General features: G+C 33.7%; 1 protein-coding gene across 1 annotated transcript; it reads right to left on the bottom strand.

Moving 5' to 3' along the window:
• Positions 1-2,915: 2,915 nt before the first annotated feature.
• On the bottom strand, positions 2,916-3,793 carry LOC131166684 (uncharacterized mitochondrial protein AtMg00810-like). The gene is made up of 2 exons (XM_058125261.1): positions 3,463-3,793; positions 2,916-3,094 (listed from the first exon to the last, which is right to left on the bottom strand). Exons 1-2 carry the CDS (start codon positions 3,791-3,793, stop codon positions 2,916-2,918), a joined length of 510 nt encoding a protein of 169 aa, XP_057981244.1.
• Between the last annotated feature and the right edge of the window lie 16,467 nt (positions 3,794-20,260).

The following is a 20,260-nucleotide window of genomic DNA, read 5'->3' as shown; positions in this document are numbered from 1 at the left end:
CCACCTTGGGTGCTTGGCTTGAGTCGAATCGAGTCAAGTTGACTCTGATACCACTATATCATGGGGCCATTATCCTTTCCCCAAAGAGATACGTTGTTAGGATGTGCAACGTCCACACTTAAAAGTCCTCAGGATTTTCCAACCGTTTACGATGTGGAACAAAAGCACCCTGCCAACCCTTTGGCATTTAACGAGACACCCTGCCTACCCCTCCTAGGTGCTTAGAGTGTCAACTTGCCTACCCTCCTGAGTAGGTAGCATTAAAGGTTGCTAGTAAAGCTATAAAACGAATGCCATAATTTTTAAAAAATAAAAAAATAAAGTATAAACATAAATATAAAATATTAAGATTTTGAATATATATATATATATATATATATAAAAGGTGGCTCAATTCACACCTCACCTTTAAATATATTTGCGTTTGATAGCAGCTAGTAAAAAATGTAAATGCCTTATTAGCAACTAGCAGATATGTATTTGATGTAAAATTTGATAATATTGTATGTAAAGAGAGAAAATACATAGAAAACGAATTTCATTTTTTATTTTCCTTCCTTTCCTTTGGTTTCTTTTTTTCTTTTCTTTTTATCTGTCTCAGCAGAAACGACTCTCAATGACCAAGAAGTAAAAGGAAATCTCACTCAAAACAACCCCCATGCTCATCCTCAACAATGCTGCTGGATGTTGAAATGGAGAACATTCAAGAAGTGCAGAAACTTTCCCTCAAGATAAACTGAGGGTGCTTCACCCAGCAGTTCAAAAATCTGAATGTGGATTTTGAACCAGCAATCTCCCTTTTGACATTAATCACAATCATGGCATTGGCAGGGCACTGATCAAAGATCCTTGTGGGAGGAAATTTAATAGTAGCATAAGAGAGGGAAGAACCATAAGAAGGGACAGCCATTACTCCATCAACTTTCACCCATTCTTTCTTTTGGTGGATCGATGTGAAGATAGGACTAGTGAACGGAATGCCTTCAATACTTGATGCAATTAAGTAGAAATCCCTTGGAACTCTTGCATTACAGTCAAACAGCTAGTTGATATGGGGCAATTACTTTCAGACAGGCCCCTCATTGTATTAAATCCTCTAGTAGTTCCCTTTGATAAAATTAAAAGGTCAGACATAAGAAACTTTCTACAAAAACTTTATGAGTGAGATATGTTATACCCACACTAAAACTAAAATTCTACCAAGAGTGCAGCATTGTCATAGCTTTGAATGAAAACCCACTCCCTCTGATGTAGCTTTTGTAATTGAATTAAAATTTTCAGCTCTAATTATAGTTTCTCACATACCAAACAATCGAATGGAATATAAATTGTGAACTTATCTCAACCTAGCATGCCAATCATTTGACTGGAATATAAATTGCGGCTCTAAGAACTTGTCACATAGCTCGACTAATATTGGTTGTAAACAGGAAGATGTTATATAACTCAACCCAAATTGGGACTTCTTCCAAATGAATTGAAAGTATTTCACTCATAAGATCCCATGAGACACAAACAATGGAGAATTTCCAATGAACCAAAGTCCACTCTCTAACTCCATTGTTTATTTTTTCTTACTATTTACTAAAGCTGTGTTTTGGAGCATGATTTCAGGGCTAAGATATGCATACCTGGGTAAAAAAAATATAAGATGCAGTGGAGGTGATTTGAGTTTGGCTTGATCACTGCTAAGAACAACCATTAAAACTCACATATCCAGTCAAATGGATACTTCCGCAGCCTTCTGAGAATTCTCCAGATTCAGTCATCAAGAAGCGCAAGTGATCAAGATTTTAACTAGTCGCATAATGTAGCTGTGAATGTTCTCCAGAGATCGCAAAGAAAAATCGAAAGTATCTTTGCAATTGCGAATTACAAGATCATTAGAGGTTCACGGCAGATGAGAATCGAGATTAATGGTAGAACAGCTATGCCAATCGGAATCAAATTTTACATAGAACAGTAGTTATTCCTAAAGAAAAACTGCAACACCAAGAACAATGTTATTTTTATTAAATAGCTGAGCCATGAACACTAAATACTTTAAAGAGAATACAAGCACGACTATTTATACACTATTACATGATATTGGTAATAGTTATAAATCTCATGATTTGAGATAAGATTTGTTTTGTTGTTATATGTTCTCCTTCTTAAATTAATAGGCTCTAATTTGTTAGCATATATGACCGACCCTCAATATTGATTTTGGATTTTTGATGCTCCTTAGTCTTTAATGGACGGTTTTACTTTGGAATTGCTATGATACATTGTTAATAATTCCAAGGATTTCTAAAAACTAGTAAGGGTTCAAGACAACGTCACAGCAATTCTGAATATCAGATTTGCAAGTGGATTCTTCCAAAATCAACTGCACAGCGGAAGTTAGCCAAGAAGAGCTTAAAATGTGCTAAAGGAAAATTTGAAATTCCTGCTTAAAATTGTTGTTGTTGTTGAATATTTATTGTTTTCTTAAAAAATTATGGACCTGTTGGATAATATAGGAGGAAAAAAAAAAAAGAAAAATATATAGGAACTTTTCTTATTGTCGAGAAAACAATAAAAAAATATTAAAATATATAACAAATCAATAAATAAAATTCTAATTTTACACATGATGACATGGATAAAAGTTGATTTTTTTAAAAATTTTTAATCATAATAGCACAATTTTTGTTTTTAATATTATTTACTATAGAGAGAAAATATAATTAAAAATAAATAATTTTCTTATTTTTCTTTCCTTTCATTTTCACAAATAAATTCTTTCATTTCAAAGAAGAAGTTTACAATTGAGTATATATATACACAATAATCCAATAACGGATTTTAACAAACTAAGCACCTGACTAATTAACTAACTAAACAAATAACAATAAGCTGTTAAATCTCTGTGCAGGTGATATGTCGTTCTGTTATGAGCTGCAGCTGCTGGTGAGCTGCTGCTGTTGCTGCGAACTGCTCTCTGCTGTGAGCTGCTCTGCTGTGGAGTGTTGCTCAGCTGCTGCTGTAAGGTGATGAATGAGAAGCAGCAGCAAGTGAATTGTAATACGCCCCCTCAAGATGGTGGGGAGTGAATATTCAACACACCCATCTTGCACAAAAGAAAATGAAAAATATCAGATCCTAATGTCTTTGTAAAAATATCAGTTAACTGGTGAAGAGTGGAAATATGAAAAAGATGGAGAAACCTAGCTTGAACCTTGTGACGAATCAAGTGGCAATCAATTTCGATATGTTTCGTCCGTTCATGAAAAATAATATTAGAAGCAATGTGCTAGGCAGCCTGATTATCACAAAACAAAGAAATTGGCAAAGACACCGAAACACCAAGATCTGTGAGCAAGGTGACAAGCCAAGTTAATTCACAAGTAGTAGTAGCCATAGCCCGGTATTCCGTCTCAGTAGAAGATTGAGAGATAGTAGTTTGTTTCTTAGATCACCAAGAGATAAGAGAGTTACCAAGGAAAATACAAAAACCAGTAATTGAACGACGAGAATCAAGACAACTAGCCCAATCTGAATCAGTAAACCTAGTGAGTTTGAGGGATGAATGAGTAGGAAAGAAAAGACCCTGACCAAGAGATGATTTAAGATACCGAAGCACACAATGAGCAGCATGAAGTTGGGGTAACCGTGGAGTATCCATGAACTGACCAAGTGTTTGAATAGAGAAAGCAATATCACGTGTAGTAATGGTGAGATGCAACAATCTACCAATAAGACGTTGATATTGTAAAGGATCTGAAAGCAAATCACCCTCAAACCGAGAGAGCTCAAGATATTGTGTCATTGGAAAAGAAACAGACTTAGAACCAAGAAAACCAGCATCCTACGGAACATCCAATGTATATTTACGTTGGCAAAGAAAAATTCTCTTGGAGGAACAAGCAACTTCAAGCGCCAAAAAATTTCATAGGCAACCAAGATCCTTGATCTGAAAAGATGAGTGAAGAAATTGTTTGATAGCAGTGATAGAGTCAAGACTAGAACTTGCAATAATAATGTCATCAACGTATACCAAAAGAGCTATAAAAACCGAAACAGAAGTCTGAATAAAAAGACATGAATTAGACTTAGACTGATGAAATCCATAAGCAAGTAAAGTATCAACAAGCTTAAAAAACCACTGTCTTGAGGCTTGCTTCAAACCATAAAGACTTTTATAAAGTTTAAAAACCAAATCAGGCGCCCCCTTAGTCCCATAACTAGGAGGAAGTTTCATATAAACATCCTCGAATAAATCACCATGTAAGAAGGCATTGCTTACATCCAGCTGATGAACAAACCAATTCTTGGATGCAGCTACAACTATGTTGACTTTTTGAGTCCTATCTCATTTTTGATAATGACAATATAAGGTATTTAATGTTTGCCAAATTTGTGTGCATGATCAAATGGGCGAAATCATATGGCGGCAGATATTGACTTGAAGAAAAAGAAAACCCAAAGTGTTTAATTTCTTTGTATTTTTAATTCGGGGTTGTAATATTATTTAAATTCTAATGGTCTATAATAATTTATGCATATCATACATATTGGAACCTATAAGCTCAAGACCGTAGAATGACATTAGGGATCACCCTTCGGTCGAACATTGACACCGGATTTTTAGGTCTAGGTAAAAAGACCTCAAAAAGACCCTAGGTCCTTACACTTACACTTATGTTAATCCCCATTATCACATATACTATCAGGGGAAATAATTGAATTGAAACAGGACTTAAGGTGTAAAAATAATAAGGTTTTGGGCGACCAAACCTAGGTGTTCAAAACACCTCGGTCGACCAAACCGTTAAATAGTCAGCATGTTGACCTGACTTCAGGCGACCGAACCGAAACGACTTTACCGTCTTCGGTCAACCGAACATTAACACTGAATTTTTCCAACAACTTGAGCACCCTAACCTTCACGTTCAAATCACCCTCAGGCGACCGAACATGTAAGTTCAGTAAACCGAACTTAAGACCAGGTGACCGAACTTCGGACTTTTTGGAAAATCACCTTGGTCAGCAGAACAAACCCTTGATCAGAACATGGAAAAATTACTTTTTATCATGTGTCTGTTCGGGCGACTGAACCTATGGCTCGGGCAATCGAAACTCTCAGGTTGACCTAATTTTTACCACAGTTAATTTTCTTAAACTCATTTAAAAAAAATTTAATTATTCCCTATGTATCCCCAACGATTATAATTTTAGCCCTGCCTATATATATGGCTTCATTTGCTTATATTAGCAAGTAATTAGCACTTTGATTAGCAAAAATATCCTCTGTATTTTTTAGAGAGCTTTTTCCAAATACAAAGCCTATACCCTCACATACTACTATTCCTTTACAAAAATCAATCCTTGTGAGAGTTCTTTAAGTTGTTTTGCTAAGAAACTCTCATTGTGTTGTATATTTGATTTTCGGATTGAGCGTTGAGCATAAGGTTTTTCCCCTGATTTTATTTAATAAATTTGTGTGTGGGAAAAATCTTGTAGCTAGTGAGTCTTTGCATCATTATTGCAAGACTCATTGAGCTTGTATTTTTGAGTGTGCAAAAATCTTTTCACAAGCTTATTTTTTCGAATATCTCTTGTGCTTGAATATTGAGAAAATATTTTTTACAGATATTTAGAATACTCTTAGTAGAAATTTTTGAAACCCTAAATTGTGATTGAGATTTACATCTATACATAGTTTTAAAGATTAACTTGCTGATACACTCTTGTACTTGATTGAATATAGATATTACTTTGAGTGTTGAGTACACACATATAGCACTGAGCTTATAGTTCTTATATTATTGGTGTGCATTGACTTGACTGTAATCGGTGTCGTTCCACCCATTAAGTGAGCAATAGTGATAATCCTTGGGCTTGCGAGCTGAGGTGGGGACGTAGGTACAATTGGTCAAACCCCGATAACATATCGTGTTGACCCTATGGGTCATACCCAGTTTTGATAATGACAAATACTCTTTGTATTTAATGGTTGATGAGTTTGTGTGCATGATCAATTGGAAGTATCATATGGTGCACGCACATGGACTTGAAGAAGATAAAGACCCAAAACATTTATTTGTTTATTATAATTTATATTTATCATTTTGGGTCTATAATAGTAAATAGGAAATAGTCTGTAATAATCTATGCATTACATGCATGATAGGATAGATAAGCTCAAATGATTATTAAATGACGTTAGGGATTCGGTCAACCGACGCCAAATTTTTGGGGTTATCTCACAAAGACCGTAGATTGTCTTTAAGACCCTAAATATTGCATAAAAATGTCCCCTATAGTCTTGAAAATAATCATCATATGAAAAGGGACAACATTATAAAGAGAAAAAAATAAAAATGCCCAAAATAGGCATGTTTAGTCGATTGAACCCAACCAAACTTATTTAGCTTGGTCAATCGAGCTGGTCAGTGGTCAATGGTTTGACCACAATACGATCGACCAAACCTAGCCAAGCTTATATAGCTTGGTCAACCGAACCTCCCTGGGGTAAAAAGTTGACCCTTCAGTCAACCGATCAGAAAATGAACTTCAACGCTCTAGTCAACCGAACATCCTCGGGAGAAGCCCCAACTGCCCGGTCGACCGAACCTCTTAGGTCAAAATGATCTGGTCGACCGAACTGCGCGGATTTGAAAAATCGCCTTTGAAACCCTCAAGATGGTCGACCATACTTTTAGTTCAATTTTTCTACGGTTGAAAAAACTAGGACACTCGATCAACCGAACCTTAAGTTCGGTCGACCGGTGCTCTCGGGTTGGCAAATTTCACCGAAGTTAAAACACTGTTAAAATTTTATTAACCTCACTTAAACTTTTGCAAAAATGATTCATATGTCCCGAATGGTTATAATTTTTGGGAAGTCTATATATACCCCATCATTTGCAAAAATTAGAATAAGATTAGAAATTATAATTAGAAAATATCCTCTGATTTTCAAAAAACCAAAATCTCATATTTAAGCCATATACTGCTCCTCTTGCTCATCCATATTGCAAATACCCCTTAGTAAGAGTGCTTTTGTGTTCATCTCACCAAGCTTAAACTCTCACTTGCTCGTTTTTATTGAGATTAATTTTTCTTTGAGAGTAAGCTTCTAGTTTTTCTAGGGGGCTTCATAAATAAACCTTCCGTAGGAAAACTTCTTATAGCTTCTGAGTTTTGCATATTCATTACAATACTCAAGAGTTCATATTGTGTTTTGTTTGTGAAATACTATTTTACAAACCGGTTTCAAATATTTTGTGTGGTTTATTTTGAGAAAAATATTTGTTGAAGATATTTGAAAGTGTGCTTGAAGATAAATACTATTTTACAAATCAATTTCAAATATCTCTTGTGATTTATTGTGAGAAAAATATTTGTTGAGGATATTTGAAGTGTGCTTGAGATCTTTGTTGCTGCATTGTGATTGATACTGTTATTTTGACACAAAGATCTTTTCACATACACTCTCACGAATTGATTGTCCTATTCGCATTAACCTTTGAGAGTAGACATTAAGACTACACAGAGCTTATCATATCTTATCATTTGGTAGTGTGTTGATTATATTGGTATATATCAGCTTCTGTAAGAAGCATTTTCGTATATGCAAATTATATTGTATATCTGTTATATTCCAGACGTGGGCTTAAAGAGGGAGACTAGCCCTGTGGAATAGTTTCGGATTGACTTAGACCCGATTGGAAAAGTTAGGTGCACCATCCTAGTAAGGTGTAAGTTGAAGTCAGTCCCGTTAATTGACTTGGTTGTAAATGGTGCCAATCCACCTGTTAAGGGAGCTTATAGTGCAATCCTTGTGCGAGTGTGCCAAGACGGGGATGTAGGCAATTTGCCAAACCTCGATACTACTTTATTATGCATGTTTGGTTAAATTTCTATTATAGTTTAAATTTCGCTGCATATTTACATTGATTTATTTTATATGCACTAGATTGACCTTAGGCTTGTGTAATACTGCTGTTAGTGGATTAACCCAGGGGATAAAATTTGAAAAAATAAATTCACCCCCTCTCTTAAGATTACGGTAAAGCTAACAAATCGTGTGTGCCCTGCTTTATATTTCTGCATCTTACATTTATCTGTGCATTTGGGTTTATGAGTATATAGACAAACCCTAGGTTGAGTATTACTGCTGATTTGGACATACCTTGGGAGGAATTTTTAAATATCCAATCCACCCCCCTCTTGGAAATAGACCAATTCCAAATTGGAATCAGAGCCTTGTGGCATTGACTTGAATGTTAGTGCTAAAGATTGAGATGGCTCATATTGGTGTATCCCCATTCTGAGAGGGACGATCACCTTCCAGTCCTCCATTATTTTGTGGTGTTGATTACACAACTTGAAAACTTAGAATGAGCATAATTATAAAATCTATGAACTGGAATGCCTAGCCGGTGATTAATAAAGAAATTTTTATACTAGTAGAAAATTATATTGATTTGATGCATGCAAATTCACATGCCATGGATCTTACTATTTTGCACTTTAGATACTAATATTTTTCTTGAGATTATGGCATGTACAAGTGCAAAGGATACCTGGGATGAACTCAAAAGGAAATATGGAGAATCCCAAGAGAATGAGACCACCACTCAGGAAGTGGTAAATGACAGGGTAGTTACACTAACAGACAAAGAGGTATATGATCCTTACTCAACCTCTATAGATGATTCTTATGCTGAATTATATGATATATTACATGATGAATCATCTATTGAAAATCATGATAGTTTTATTGAGAAGGCATGCGATGTTTCTTGTGCTGAATGTTGTAATACATCATTTATTGAATCTTGTGATGATATTGTTAACAAAGCATGCAATGATTCATGTATCATTTATTTTGATATATCTCATAATGAATCATCTATTAAATTTTCTATTGAAAGCATGCCTTCCTCTGTAGAACTAGAAAAACCTCATTTAAAATGCACAAGTTTATAGTTTAGGTGTCTAAGTAGAAAAATATTTTTAAGAATGGGAATAAGAAGCTTTCAATACAGTTTGAAAAATTGAAAGAATATCATGTTGTCTTAGAAAAGAAAAAGATTAAGAAGATATTGAAAATTTTCTACTTGGAAGGAAGTGAAAAGAAGATTCATAATAAACCCTTAGGAATTAAAAAGAAAAATCACTTTAAAAAGGTTTCAGGCTTGATTCGTAATGTCCATAGTCATTCAACTGCCTCATCAAATGAAAATAGGAGATGTAAGAAAAATTCTTCACATGCATATAATACTTTCTTATATTACAAAAGGAAAGGGCATGTCAAATATTCTTGTAAATGTAGAAAAGCCAAAGGCTTAAATAAGAAAATGATGTGAGTAATCCTAAAGTTGAACCTCTCAGAACCAAAAGATGAATGGATTCAAATTTAAATTACATATTCATTTAGTCCATCCTTACATCTTAGGGTTAGGGGTTATGATATCTGAAAGGCCTAGGAAGTGGTTTGTGCTTAAAGCTAAAATTCTAGAACCTTAAATTACTAAGATGAAAAACATAAATCATATCTTGAATAAATTCTCAAAAGCATGGCAAAGAGAATCCACGTCCAAATGAACAAGGCTTATCTACCTGGTAAATAATTCCATTGCTTAACTCTCACTTATTTATGAATCTTTAGTTAAGCATATTTTGTCCATCACACAAGTTTGTGGTTTAGGGGATCCATCTTACACTATATATCATCTAACCCCAACATCACTAGTTAGCCTTAAAAGCCTAGATCAAAACCTTGACATCACTCTAGGTATAAGCATGGATGATCATAAATTCCAAATATTTTTGGTGCTTATTAAAAGACATATTTTTCTTAATCAAAATTAGAGGCATCCACTAGGGGATTCGAGTTTCATTGTTAAATCAAAATGTTTCCTTTGAGCTTAAAATATAAAAATCCTATAATCTTGGTTCACTATCTCCTCCATAGGAAATCCTTACCAAACCACGATCATATTCGGTAAGGTTTCTCCCATGCCTTGGCTCGTATCCTTGCTCCTAATTATAATCATATCTAAAGGATAAATTCCATTCAAAAATTCATATACTCCTAGTTGCACTTTGCCAAAAAGGTGTGGACATATTAACTAACATGAAAACATTTTGAAAAATGTCCTGCTACTTCCAAAATACTCTTTTGAACTTATAAATGATTTAATTTTTAAGATTATTTATTCACATTCCTTTCATAAGCTCTTAAACTTTAAGTCAAACCCAATAGAACTTCATATCCTTAGATATGAGTTGAATGGCTAATATGATTACATTAGGTCTCTATCCAGATGAATGCATAAAATTCAAGTAGACCTATACTCATGCATTTAAAACTCAAAGCCATTAGAACTTGTGTCTCTCACTCATCAGGATTCATAAAGAAAAGAGGCAATGTAGGCTTAGTTCATTTAAAGAAATACTCATTGTGACTTTTTGGCCCTCTAAGCCTAAGCATGATAAGCCAAGATTAAATCACAAAAAATCTAAAACTCTTGGCTAAAGAGCTTGAAAAATAAGAAAAGACATAAAATGATTAAGTGCATAACTCAGGGGGAGCATATATTTCTCATGATCATATAAATTAAAATGCTATCATCATCTTATGTCATTTACGTCCATATGCCTTAACGAAAATAGCATTGTACTGAATGCAAACCTATCCATTGCTCTTTACTATTTATATTCCCTGATGGATATATTATTGTTAATTGATTACTACTAGATTGCATGCTTGTCTCGAATGCCTCCTGCATGGCGGATGTAGTGGATGTGAACTGCATGTTGGTAGTTGAATTTAGGTTGTTACATGCTTTATATAATCTATCTTTTGAGAACAACCATCTATCAAGTACAGGTTTTATGGGAAAATGTCCTATATACAAATGGCATGCTGTCGAAATTTCGTCAAGATTTTCCCAAAAATAAAACCTTGTACATAGATGATTATGATAAAATTAATGTTAAAATTTTTTTCAAAGGATGAGTGAAAATAAATTGAATATTAAATTTCATCCTTGCATAATCATCAATAACATTTAAGGGAGCTAAGCTCCATCCCTAGAGAAAGAGCTTAAAGAACTCATTTGCATCATGCTTTGATTTTTGAATGTTGAGGCTCTTATAAGAACCTTAAACATCATATCAAACTCTTAAAGCTATATATTTAGACATGGATTGTTCTTAGTTGTGACCACAAAATCATGCCTTAATATATCTTTTCTAATGCATGTGTAATCCATAGAGATAGCTATACTGGTTGCATAAAAAAGTAAATTAATCTTTTCCAGTATATTTATTTTAAGAGATTTAAAAAGAAGACTTATACTGATTGGCATGTTAAATGAATTTAATCTTTGGCTAGTATAAGTAGTTCACTGTATCTAAGTTAGAATTCAAATCGATAGGGGGAGCATCCAAAAATTAAAATGTCTATCATATTATGCTTACAAACGATTGGTTAGATTAGTTCTTGAATTCATTGTGGTTTATGTGTTAAAATGGTGTTTTCATTAAAAATCATAATTAGATACATATTGCTTAGCCACAATAGTTATTTTTTGCCATATGATCTTGTATGTGATTGTTAATTTTTAGGATCTATATGGTTGTCCTTTCTCGTTGTATAACTGATTTGGTAACTTCACATGAAAACGCATGCAAACTAGTTAGATCATGTTTATGCTCAAACCTATTTTTTTATATATGCCGCATGTCTTCAAATTCCAATTTTCTGCGAGTCTTATGAAATTCTTAAATTACAATGGTTTAAGGATATTTCTGGTTTGACTATGTTTTCATGTCATTTAAATTTTTAAATGACCAATTATACTGTTTGTATGCTTAATTGCTATATTTTTCAAAAACAATTATATATATATACCCTTTTTTTATGACAAAAGGGGGAAAAATACACTTGCAAAAACTGGTATGCATATATTCTTAGGGGGAGCTTTATTTGGTTATACCCATTTTTGCATTTGTATTTGTTATCATAAAAAAAGGGGAGATTATTAACTTTTTGAACCCTATCTTATTTTTTATAATGACAAATACAAGGTATTTAATGTTTTCCGAGTTTGTGTGCAGGATCAAATTGGTGAAATCATATGGCAACACATATTGACCAGAATAAAAAGGAGACCCAAAGTGTTTAGTTTCTTTGTATTTTTAATTTGGGTCTGTAATATTATTTAAATTCCAACGGTTTGTGATAATTGATGCATATCATGCATATAGGAACCTATAAGCTCAAGACCATAGAATGACCTTAGGGATCACCCTTCAGTCAACCTTCGACACCGGATTTTTGGGTCTAGGTAAAAAGATCTTAGAAAGACCCTAAGTCCTTACACTTGCACTTAAGTTAGTCCCCATTCTCACATATACTATCAGGGGAAACTATTGAATTGAAACAGGACTTAAGGTGTAAAAATAATAAGGTTTTGGGCGACCAAACCTAGGTGTTCAAAACACCTAGGTCAACCGAACCCTTGAATAGTTAGTGTGTTGACCTGACTTTGGGCGACCAAACCAAAAAGACTTTACCATCTTCGGTAAATCGAACATTAACACTGACTTTGTCCAACCACTCAGGCGCCTGAACCTTCATGTTCAAATCACCCTCGGGCGACTGAACATGTAAGTTCAGTAAACTGAACTTAAGACCAGGCAACCAAACCTCGGACTTTTTGGAAAATCGCCTTGGTCAGCGGACCAAACCCTTGATCAGGAACCTGAATATGGAAAAATTACTTTTTCTTATGTGTCTGTTCAGGTGACCGAACCTATGGCTCAGTCGACCAAAACTCTCGGGTTGGCCTAATTTTTACTGTGGTTAATTGGGATTAAACTAGGTTAATGTTCTGAAACTCATTTAAAACAAATTTAATTATTCTCACTATGTATCCCCAACGGTTATAATTTTAGCCCTGCCTATATTTATGGCTTCATTTGCTCAGATTAGCAAGTAATTAGCACTTTGATTAGCAAAAATATTCTCTGTATTTTTGGGAGAGCTTTTTTCCAAATACAAAGCCTGTACCCTCACATACTACTATTCCTTTGCAAAATCAATCCTTCTAAGAGTTCTTTGAGTGGTTATACATATTCTCATTTGCTAAGAAACTATCGTTGTGTTGTATATTTGATTTTCGATTGAGAGTTGAGCATAAGGTTTTTCCCTCGATTTTATTTAATAAATCTGTGTGTGGAAAAATCTTATAGCTAGTGAGTCTTTGCATCATTATTGCCAGACTCATTGAGCTTGTATTTTTGAGTGTACAAAAATCTTTTCACAAGCTTATTTTTTCGAATATCTCTTGTGCTTGAATATTGAGAAAATATTTTTTAGAGATATTTAGAATACTCTTGGTAGAAATCTTTGAAACCCTAAATTGTGATTGAGATTTACATCTATACATAGTTTCAAAGATTAGTTTGCTAATACACTCTTGTACCTGATTAAATATAGACATTACTTTGAGTGTTGATTACACACATATAACACTGAGCTTATAGTTCTTACATTATCAGTGTGTGTTGATTATTACATGTGCATATCGGTATATAATCTGCTTGTGATAGAAGCAATTTGAATTATACACAAATTTGTATTTCATTGGTGTATTCTAGGGGTGGCTTGAGGGGGTTTGATCTAGCCTATAAGGATCAGGTTGGGGTAAGCCCTATGAATTTGACCTAGGGCCTTCCCCACCCCGCAAGGAGAGTTTGTAAAGGTTAAGGTCAGCTTTGGAAATTTGACCTGGTTGTAATCGGTGTCACTCTTCCCATTAAGTGAGCATTAGTGATAATCCTCAAGTTTGCGAGCTGAGGCGAGGATGTAGGCACAGTTGGCCAAACCCCAATAATATATCGTGTGTGCCCTGTTTTATATTTCCACATTTTACATTTATCTGCGCATTTTGGTTTATGAGTATATAGACAGACCCTAGGTTGAGTATTACTGCTGTCAATTTGGACATACCTAGGAGGAATTTTTAAATACCCAATTCACCCCCCTCTTGGGAATACACGAATTCCAACAAGCTAAGGGACAAGGAACGGAAACCAGTTTAGCAACCAGAGAGAATGTTTCAAAATAATCAATACCTTCTTGTTGAGTGTAGCCTTTTGCTACTAATCGAGCTTTAAAACTTTCAATGGAACCATTGGAGTTGTACTTAATATGATACACCCACTTGCAGCCAATGGGTTTGTGATCTAGAGGTAATGTAGTAAGTTATCATATGTGGTTTTCATCAAGTGCACGTATCTCCATAGCCATGGCATTACGCCATTCACCAATTTCAACAGCTTGATGATAATATTGGGTTTTAGTGTGAACAGATACATATAAAACAAAAGAACGATAAGCTGAAGAAAGATTGCAATATGATAAAAAAGATGATAAAGCATACGGGTTACCAGAGGCTCTCTGTTGTGAGCTGGGAAGATGAGAGAGGACTGAGTTAAAATAGCTTGCTAGAGAATAGTGGTAATCACGAATATAAGAAGATGGTTGCCTAAGGTGTGTTGAACGAAGAAGAGAATTAAAATCATAAGGAAAATTAGATGAGGAAGGAGGCGCACTGGTTGATGATGATGAAGTGTGTGATGGAAAATTAGGAAAATCAAAAGAAGAATCTGTTAAAGAACTAGGCAAAACAATAGTAAAGAATAATGGTTTTGAAAGAACATCAGCACGTAAAAAAACAAAAGGAAACTCTTGTTGTAGAGACGTGGAAAATTGAAATAATAAGAAAAATATAGAAAAGAAGGAAATTTGGTTTGATATAGACCAAACCGTCGACACTTTAGTGAGAGGCCAAAAAACTGTCAACGGTTTTAGGAAAAACATCCACAATTTTGTCTGGCAGTGCTGAATTAAAAGGGATCCTGTAAGCTCATTTTCATTTAAATAAAAATTAATCTCTCCCTCTCTCTCTCTCTCTCTCTCTCTCTCTCTCTCTCTCTCTCCCTTCTCTATTTGATCCAATTACAGCCCGATTTAATGATCAAACTTCGCTATGGGGTCCTAGGAGCGACCTATGAATTTTAGTGTTATCCCAAGGGGGGGGGGTGGATTGGATATTTTAAAAATTAAATCCTTCAAGTTCTAATTTTTAAAATTATCAATTACAAACTTGCAAGCCACTTAACAACTAGCTTAATGTTTCACAATTAACCAATTTAATGTGTGTCTTTATCAAACATACAATTTTACCCAATTACTTACAAATGTACCAAATGTTCAACACATACACAATAAGCAGATGATTTAAATGCAATCGAAAATTAAAAAAAAGTTAAGGGAAGAGAGAAAGCAAACACAATTTTTACGAGGTTCAGCCAACCCGACCTATGTCCTTGCCTTACGCAACCCACTTAAGGATTCCACTAATCTCTGCTCCTTTAACTGGGATGGAGCTTCCCTTATAGTCCACTGCTTACAAGAGGCGTAGCTTCCTCCTCACCATGGTTCAAAACCCGAACTGTTTATACAATATAGTGATTACAATATTTTTGCAAATACTCAAAATGCTTCTAACAAAGCTAGTGAGTACAATTGAATTCCTAACACATAATCCTATGATAAAACATGAAGTTCAATATATATGTAACGATAAGATCGTTATACGAGTAACATGATGCTTCCCAAATTTATTTTTTTAATCAATATCTCCCAAAAATAATTTCTTAAAAATAAAAACTTTGGAGATCTTAGGGTTTGATTTCAACTCACTTTATACAAGAATAACAAATAAGATCTTTAAAAGATAGTCTTGAATAATATGCAGATCTAAGTTCTTGCTATCAAATAACTTGTAAGATTAAATCTTTGAACAAAAAATATGACTTTGAATATTGTAAAGATTTAAACAATATTTTTTTTAAAAAAATATTCCTCAAGAATATGTATCTAGAAACTCTTAGAATTTGCAATCAGATAGTTTTTTGCAATAACCAAATATCAAATCTTTGAATGAAAATATAGATTTGAATATCTCAAAGATTTTAGATTTAAAAAAAAAAAATTTCTCAAGTATTTTATTCAATCAATGAATATAAAATACACAGATTATGATTTTTGCTCCCAAGAAACATTTTAAATATAATGAGTATGGGAAAACAAAAATAAGATTTGAATGCTCAAAATACTCAAACCTCAATACCAACAATGATTGCAAAATATGTGCGTGAATGCCTTTTCATCAATGTAACAAATGCCCAAGACTAGATGTAAAATCTTTGGATTGCAGGCACAAGTTCATCAATATGTTCAAGGCTCTTAGAATGTAGACAAAAAGTTCAAGGCAATCAATAGTATGTGAAAAATTGTTCTTCTAGGGTTTAGGGTTAGTGTATATAAGCAATATCACTATCTAAACAATTTCTAGTCATTGGATCATTTAAAATATCATATTTACGTTCGTGTCTGCACTAAAACACAGTTCTGCTCCGCGACATTCATCGATGAGAGCACGCATTCGTCGACGAGTGTACAACACCCATTCATCGACGAGAGACATGTCTGAACTTTTTGGGCTCTTGGTATTTTTTCGTCGACAAGAACATATTGTTCGCCGAGTGGCCTTCATGAGTTCGTCAACAAGGCCATGTGGTTTGTCAATGAGGCCTCAAAAATTTGCCTCTAAAATTCATTCAACCTAGAACTAATGTAAATGTATCTTTCATGAAATGCATGAGTCCTAAATGTATCAAATTATTTACTAATTTGATCTTCAAATTATATCATATGAAATATGTAAATACATTCAATTCTAAATACCCATTCCAATTGAAGATCTTGAACTTGAAGCTTGCTTCTTCATTCTTTTATTCTTCTAGTTCTATGGATTGAGGCAAGTAATATGTACTTTAGGTTCCTCATAGCCTCCATATCAAGCTTACCATTCGTGCATTCTAAATCATGATCCTGTTCACAAACTCAATTGTATAGGTCAAATATTAAGTGATTTGTCATTATCAAAACAAGATTGGACTTATATAGTCAACACGACCCTAAGCAGGTTGATCGGAGCAGTTTTGAGTTTGGGGTTCCTGGGCACCACTCCAAAGTTGAGGTAAGGGTGATAAATATGTTAAATGTTTGGAATTTAATTGATTAAATGGAATGTTTAGGCCTGAGGATGTTTAGATGATTCTAATTCTAGGGTTGAGTTGATTGAACTGGGATATATGATTTCAGGGTTTTGAGCTCCGAATGTCGCAGGCGTGGGTTTAGAGATCGTAGTAAACACCCTATCAGTAAGCAAGTAAGGGGAATAAGTTATGCCAGTTAGTTTTAGAAATTCTACGGGTTAAAGTGTTGGCCTTACAAGGCTTAAAATCTTATTTTGATGCTAACAAACAAGTAGAAATTAACATGTTTTGTTTAAGTGATGTATTTTCAGGACTCAGTGATGAATGCAATGTTAAAGAATTCATGAAAGCTTGTACTTCAAAGAAGGATGATTACATCAAGCTTGAGGCATGGATTAAAACTTGAAGGTCATGAGAGCATTGATATAAAATAAAAAGCTTCAAGAATGAAATCCCAAGTGATCAACATGAAAAGCTCAAAGAAAGATGAAGCAAGCATAAAGACCTCAAGGAATTCAAGAATTGAAAATTTGAAAGAGTCTATAAGAAATGTCATATAAGTACTTCAAAGAATTTCAATATGGATGCATGCAACTCTTAGGTTAATTTATTGGACCTATAAACCTTTTAACATACTTGGAAAATATTTTTATAAGGTAAAAAATTGTTTCAAAAAGGTTAGAATCATTTTTGGAATGAAAAGCACCAAAAAGAGGATTTCTCAAATGCTGTCAATTTTTCTACATCTGCATTGATGTACATTTTTCTCCATCAAAAATATTTATTTTAAAATGTTTTCAACATGAAAGTTTTATTATTTCCTCTTATCTTTCATGTGACACCAAGAACGTCAAATTTGGAATTACACAAAAAACGTTATGATAAAAAGGCGGAAGGGTGCTCAAAACTGATAGCATGACAGACGACTGTCAAGAACTTGACAGACGAATGCCAGTGCACTTTAAGATGCCTATTCGTGTTCAAATAGATGACTGACATCCTACTACCCCTTTATTTAACTGGACAGATGATTGCCAAAAATGGATAGTCATCTGTCACGCAGCTGTTTTGAATTTTTTTTACAACGGTCAAATTTTTAAATGAGGTTGCTTGGGGCTCAAAATTTGTGAAAACTTGGGGAATACTCCAAGTCACTTGGGGATCAAGTTACATACTTTTTAAAGTCAATAAATAAGCCTCAAAATCATTGAATCAAAGGAACCAAGAATTCAATTTAGAAAAAATTCAAAATCTCTCTCAATTGCTCTCAAATTCTCAAGGCTATCTCTTGCTCTCAACTTGTACAAATTCAACTGAGTTTTTGCTGATCTTCTTCCACCGGAATTGTGCTACAAATTCTAAATCTTTCAATCATTGAAATAATTAATCAAAGATATACTTCATTGAGCTTTAAGTTAAAATTTGATATTGCTATTTACTTTGAAGTATATAGTTCTGAATTGTTGTACTAATCAGCTCTTTGAGGAGCAAAATTTTTGTATACATATTGTGGTTGTATTTCTTGTAGATTGATGATTCCAAAGATTGTTTGGATCCTTGGCTAAGCAAGGGAATATTGCTTAGAGAGGCGGGCTCTAGCCTAGTTAAGGAGTGATCGAACGAGGGGATATCGTTTGGAGAAGGCAGGCTCTAGCCTTAAACAAGGAGTGTTGTAAAGGTTTTGTTCTGCCTGTCAAAGGAACAGATTTAGTGAATCCTTTGGTGGTTTTCCAAAGGAGAGGATGTAGGCTGGGTATAAGCCGAACCTCGTAAAAATCTATGTCTCACTCTTTCTTTCCCTACTCTTTATTTTCAATAAATATTTAAATTACGTGGATGGTTTAAATTGAAAATCATATATACTACGTATATTTGGGAATCAAGTAAACTTAAAGTTTAATTTTGATTTGGGTTGCGAAAACCGAAAGGGAGTACATTAGTTAAACCATATCTTGCGGAAACCATACGGGAGTACGTTACTTGGTTAACATCCCAAAGATAAATTAACTGAGAGTTTATTTGAATTCTAAATATTGGGAAGAGTGTGGATATTGTGTTGATTGGATTTCATATTACACATCATATTAAAGAAGCAAATCCATTACTAAAGGGCTTGATTCAAGTTTATAACCAGGGCTGACAACAAAAGCTGAAAGTTGAATTTAATATATTGATATATTGTGGTTGAATGGTTTAAAGTTTGAATGTGTTTATATTCCAAAGAGTGTTGAATCTTGCATACTTTCATTAAACTAATAGTGTTGCAATTAACTCAAACTTGGCAAATAAATTGGTTGTTTGGTTTGGAGATTGTGCTTAATTGATTGGTTGTTTAATTGTGTTATTGATTGGATAAAGGAAACTAAGTTCTTGTGTGATTGAAAAATTAAACAAACAAGTCAAGAATTGGTTAAAAGAAATAAAAGAAGTCTAAAGGATTCTTAAAAGGAATTAAAAGAAAATTTTAAAATCCAATTCACCCCCCCTTCCCCTCTTGGGACTATACCTTGCTTTTCATAAAGTATAGTATTTTATTATGGAAAATTCGTATATGATTTTTTGAATATTACAGGATATGAATTTATGGGTATGGAAATTTATGGCTTTTCACATGTTATGTACATTTGGGAATATTTCAGAAATTTGGGTTTCAGAAAAACCTTATAGATGAAATATATTATTATTTCCACAACAAAGTATATGATTTTCCCATACAATTTTCTTATACAGATTATAGTATTTTGAGTATTGCCCCAAATTGTGTGGCATGAGAGATACTAGTTTAGTATAGAGTTTTAATTCAGAATTTTAAACAACTTTTACAGAACCATGATATTAGAGCTTTTACAGAACCATGATATTATAGTTTTTACAGAACCATGATATTACAGCTTTTACAAAACCATGATATTATAGCTATTACAGAACTATGATATTACAGATTTTACAGAACCATGATATTATAACTTTTACAGAACCATGATATTACAACTTTTATAGAACCATGATATTATAGCTATTATAGAACCATGATATTACAGCTTTTACAGAACCATGATATTACAGTTATTACAGAATCATGGTATTATTGTTATCATAGAATCATGGTAAAACAGTAATATATAAAAATAATATTATACAGTAT

This window comes from Malania oleifera, chromosome 10 (assembly GCF_029873635.1).
Source record: "Malania oleifera isolate guangnan ecotype guangnan chromosome 10, ASM2987363v1, whole genome shotgun sequence".
In the NCBI taxonomy this organism is placed as follows: Eukaryota; Viridiplantae; Streptophyta; class Magnoliopsida; order Santalales; family Ximeniaceae; genus Malania; species Malania oleifera.
The sequence above is the reverse complement of the archived record's forward strand: the minus strand, read 5'-3'. Positions and strand labels throughout refer to the sequence as shown.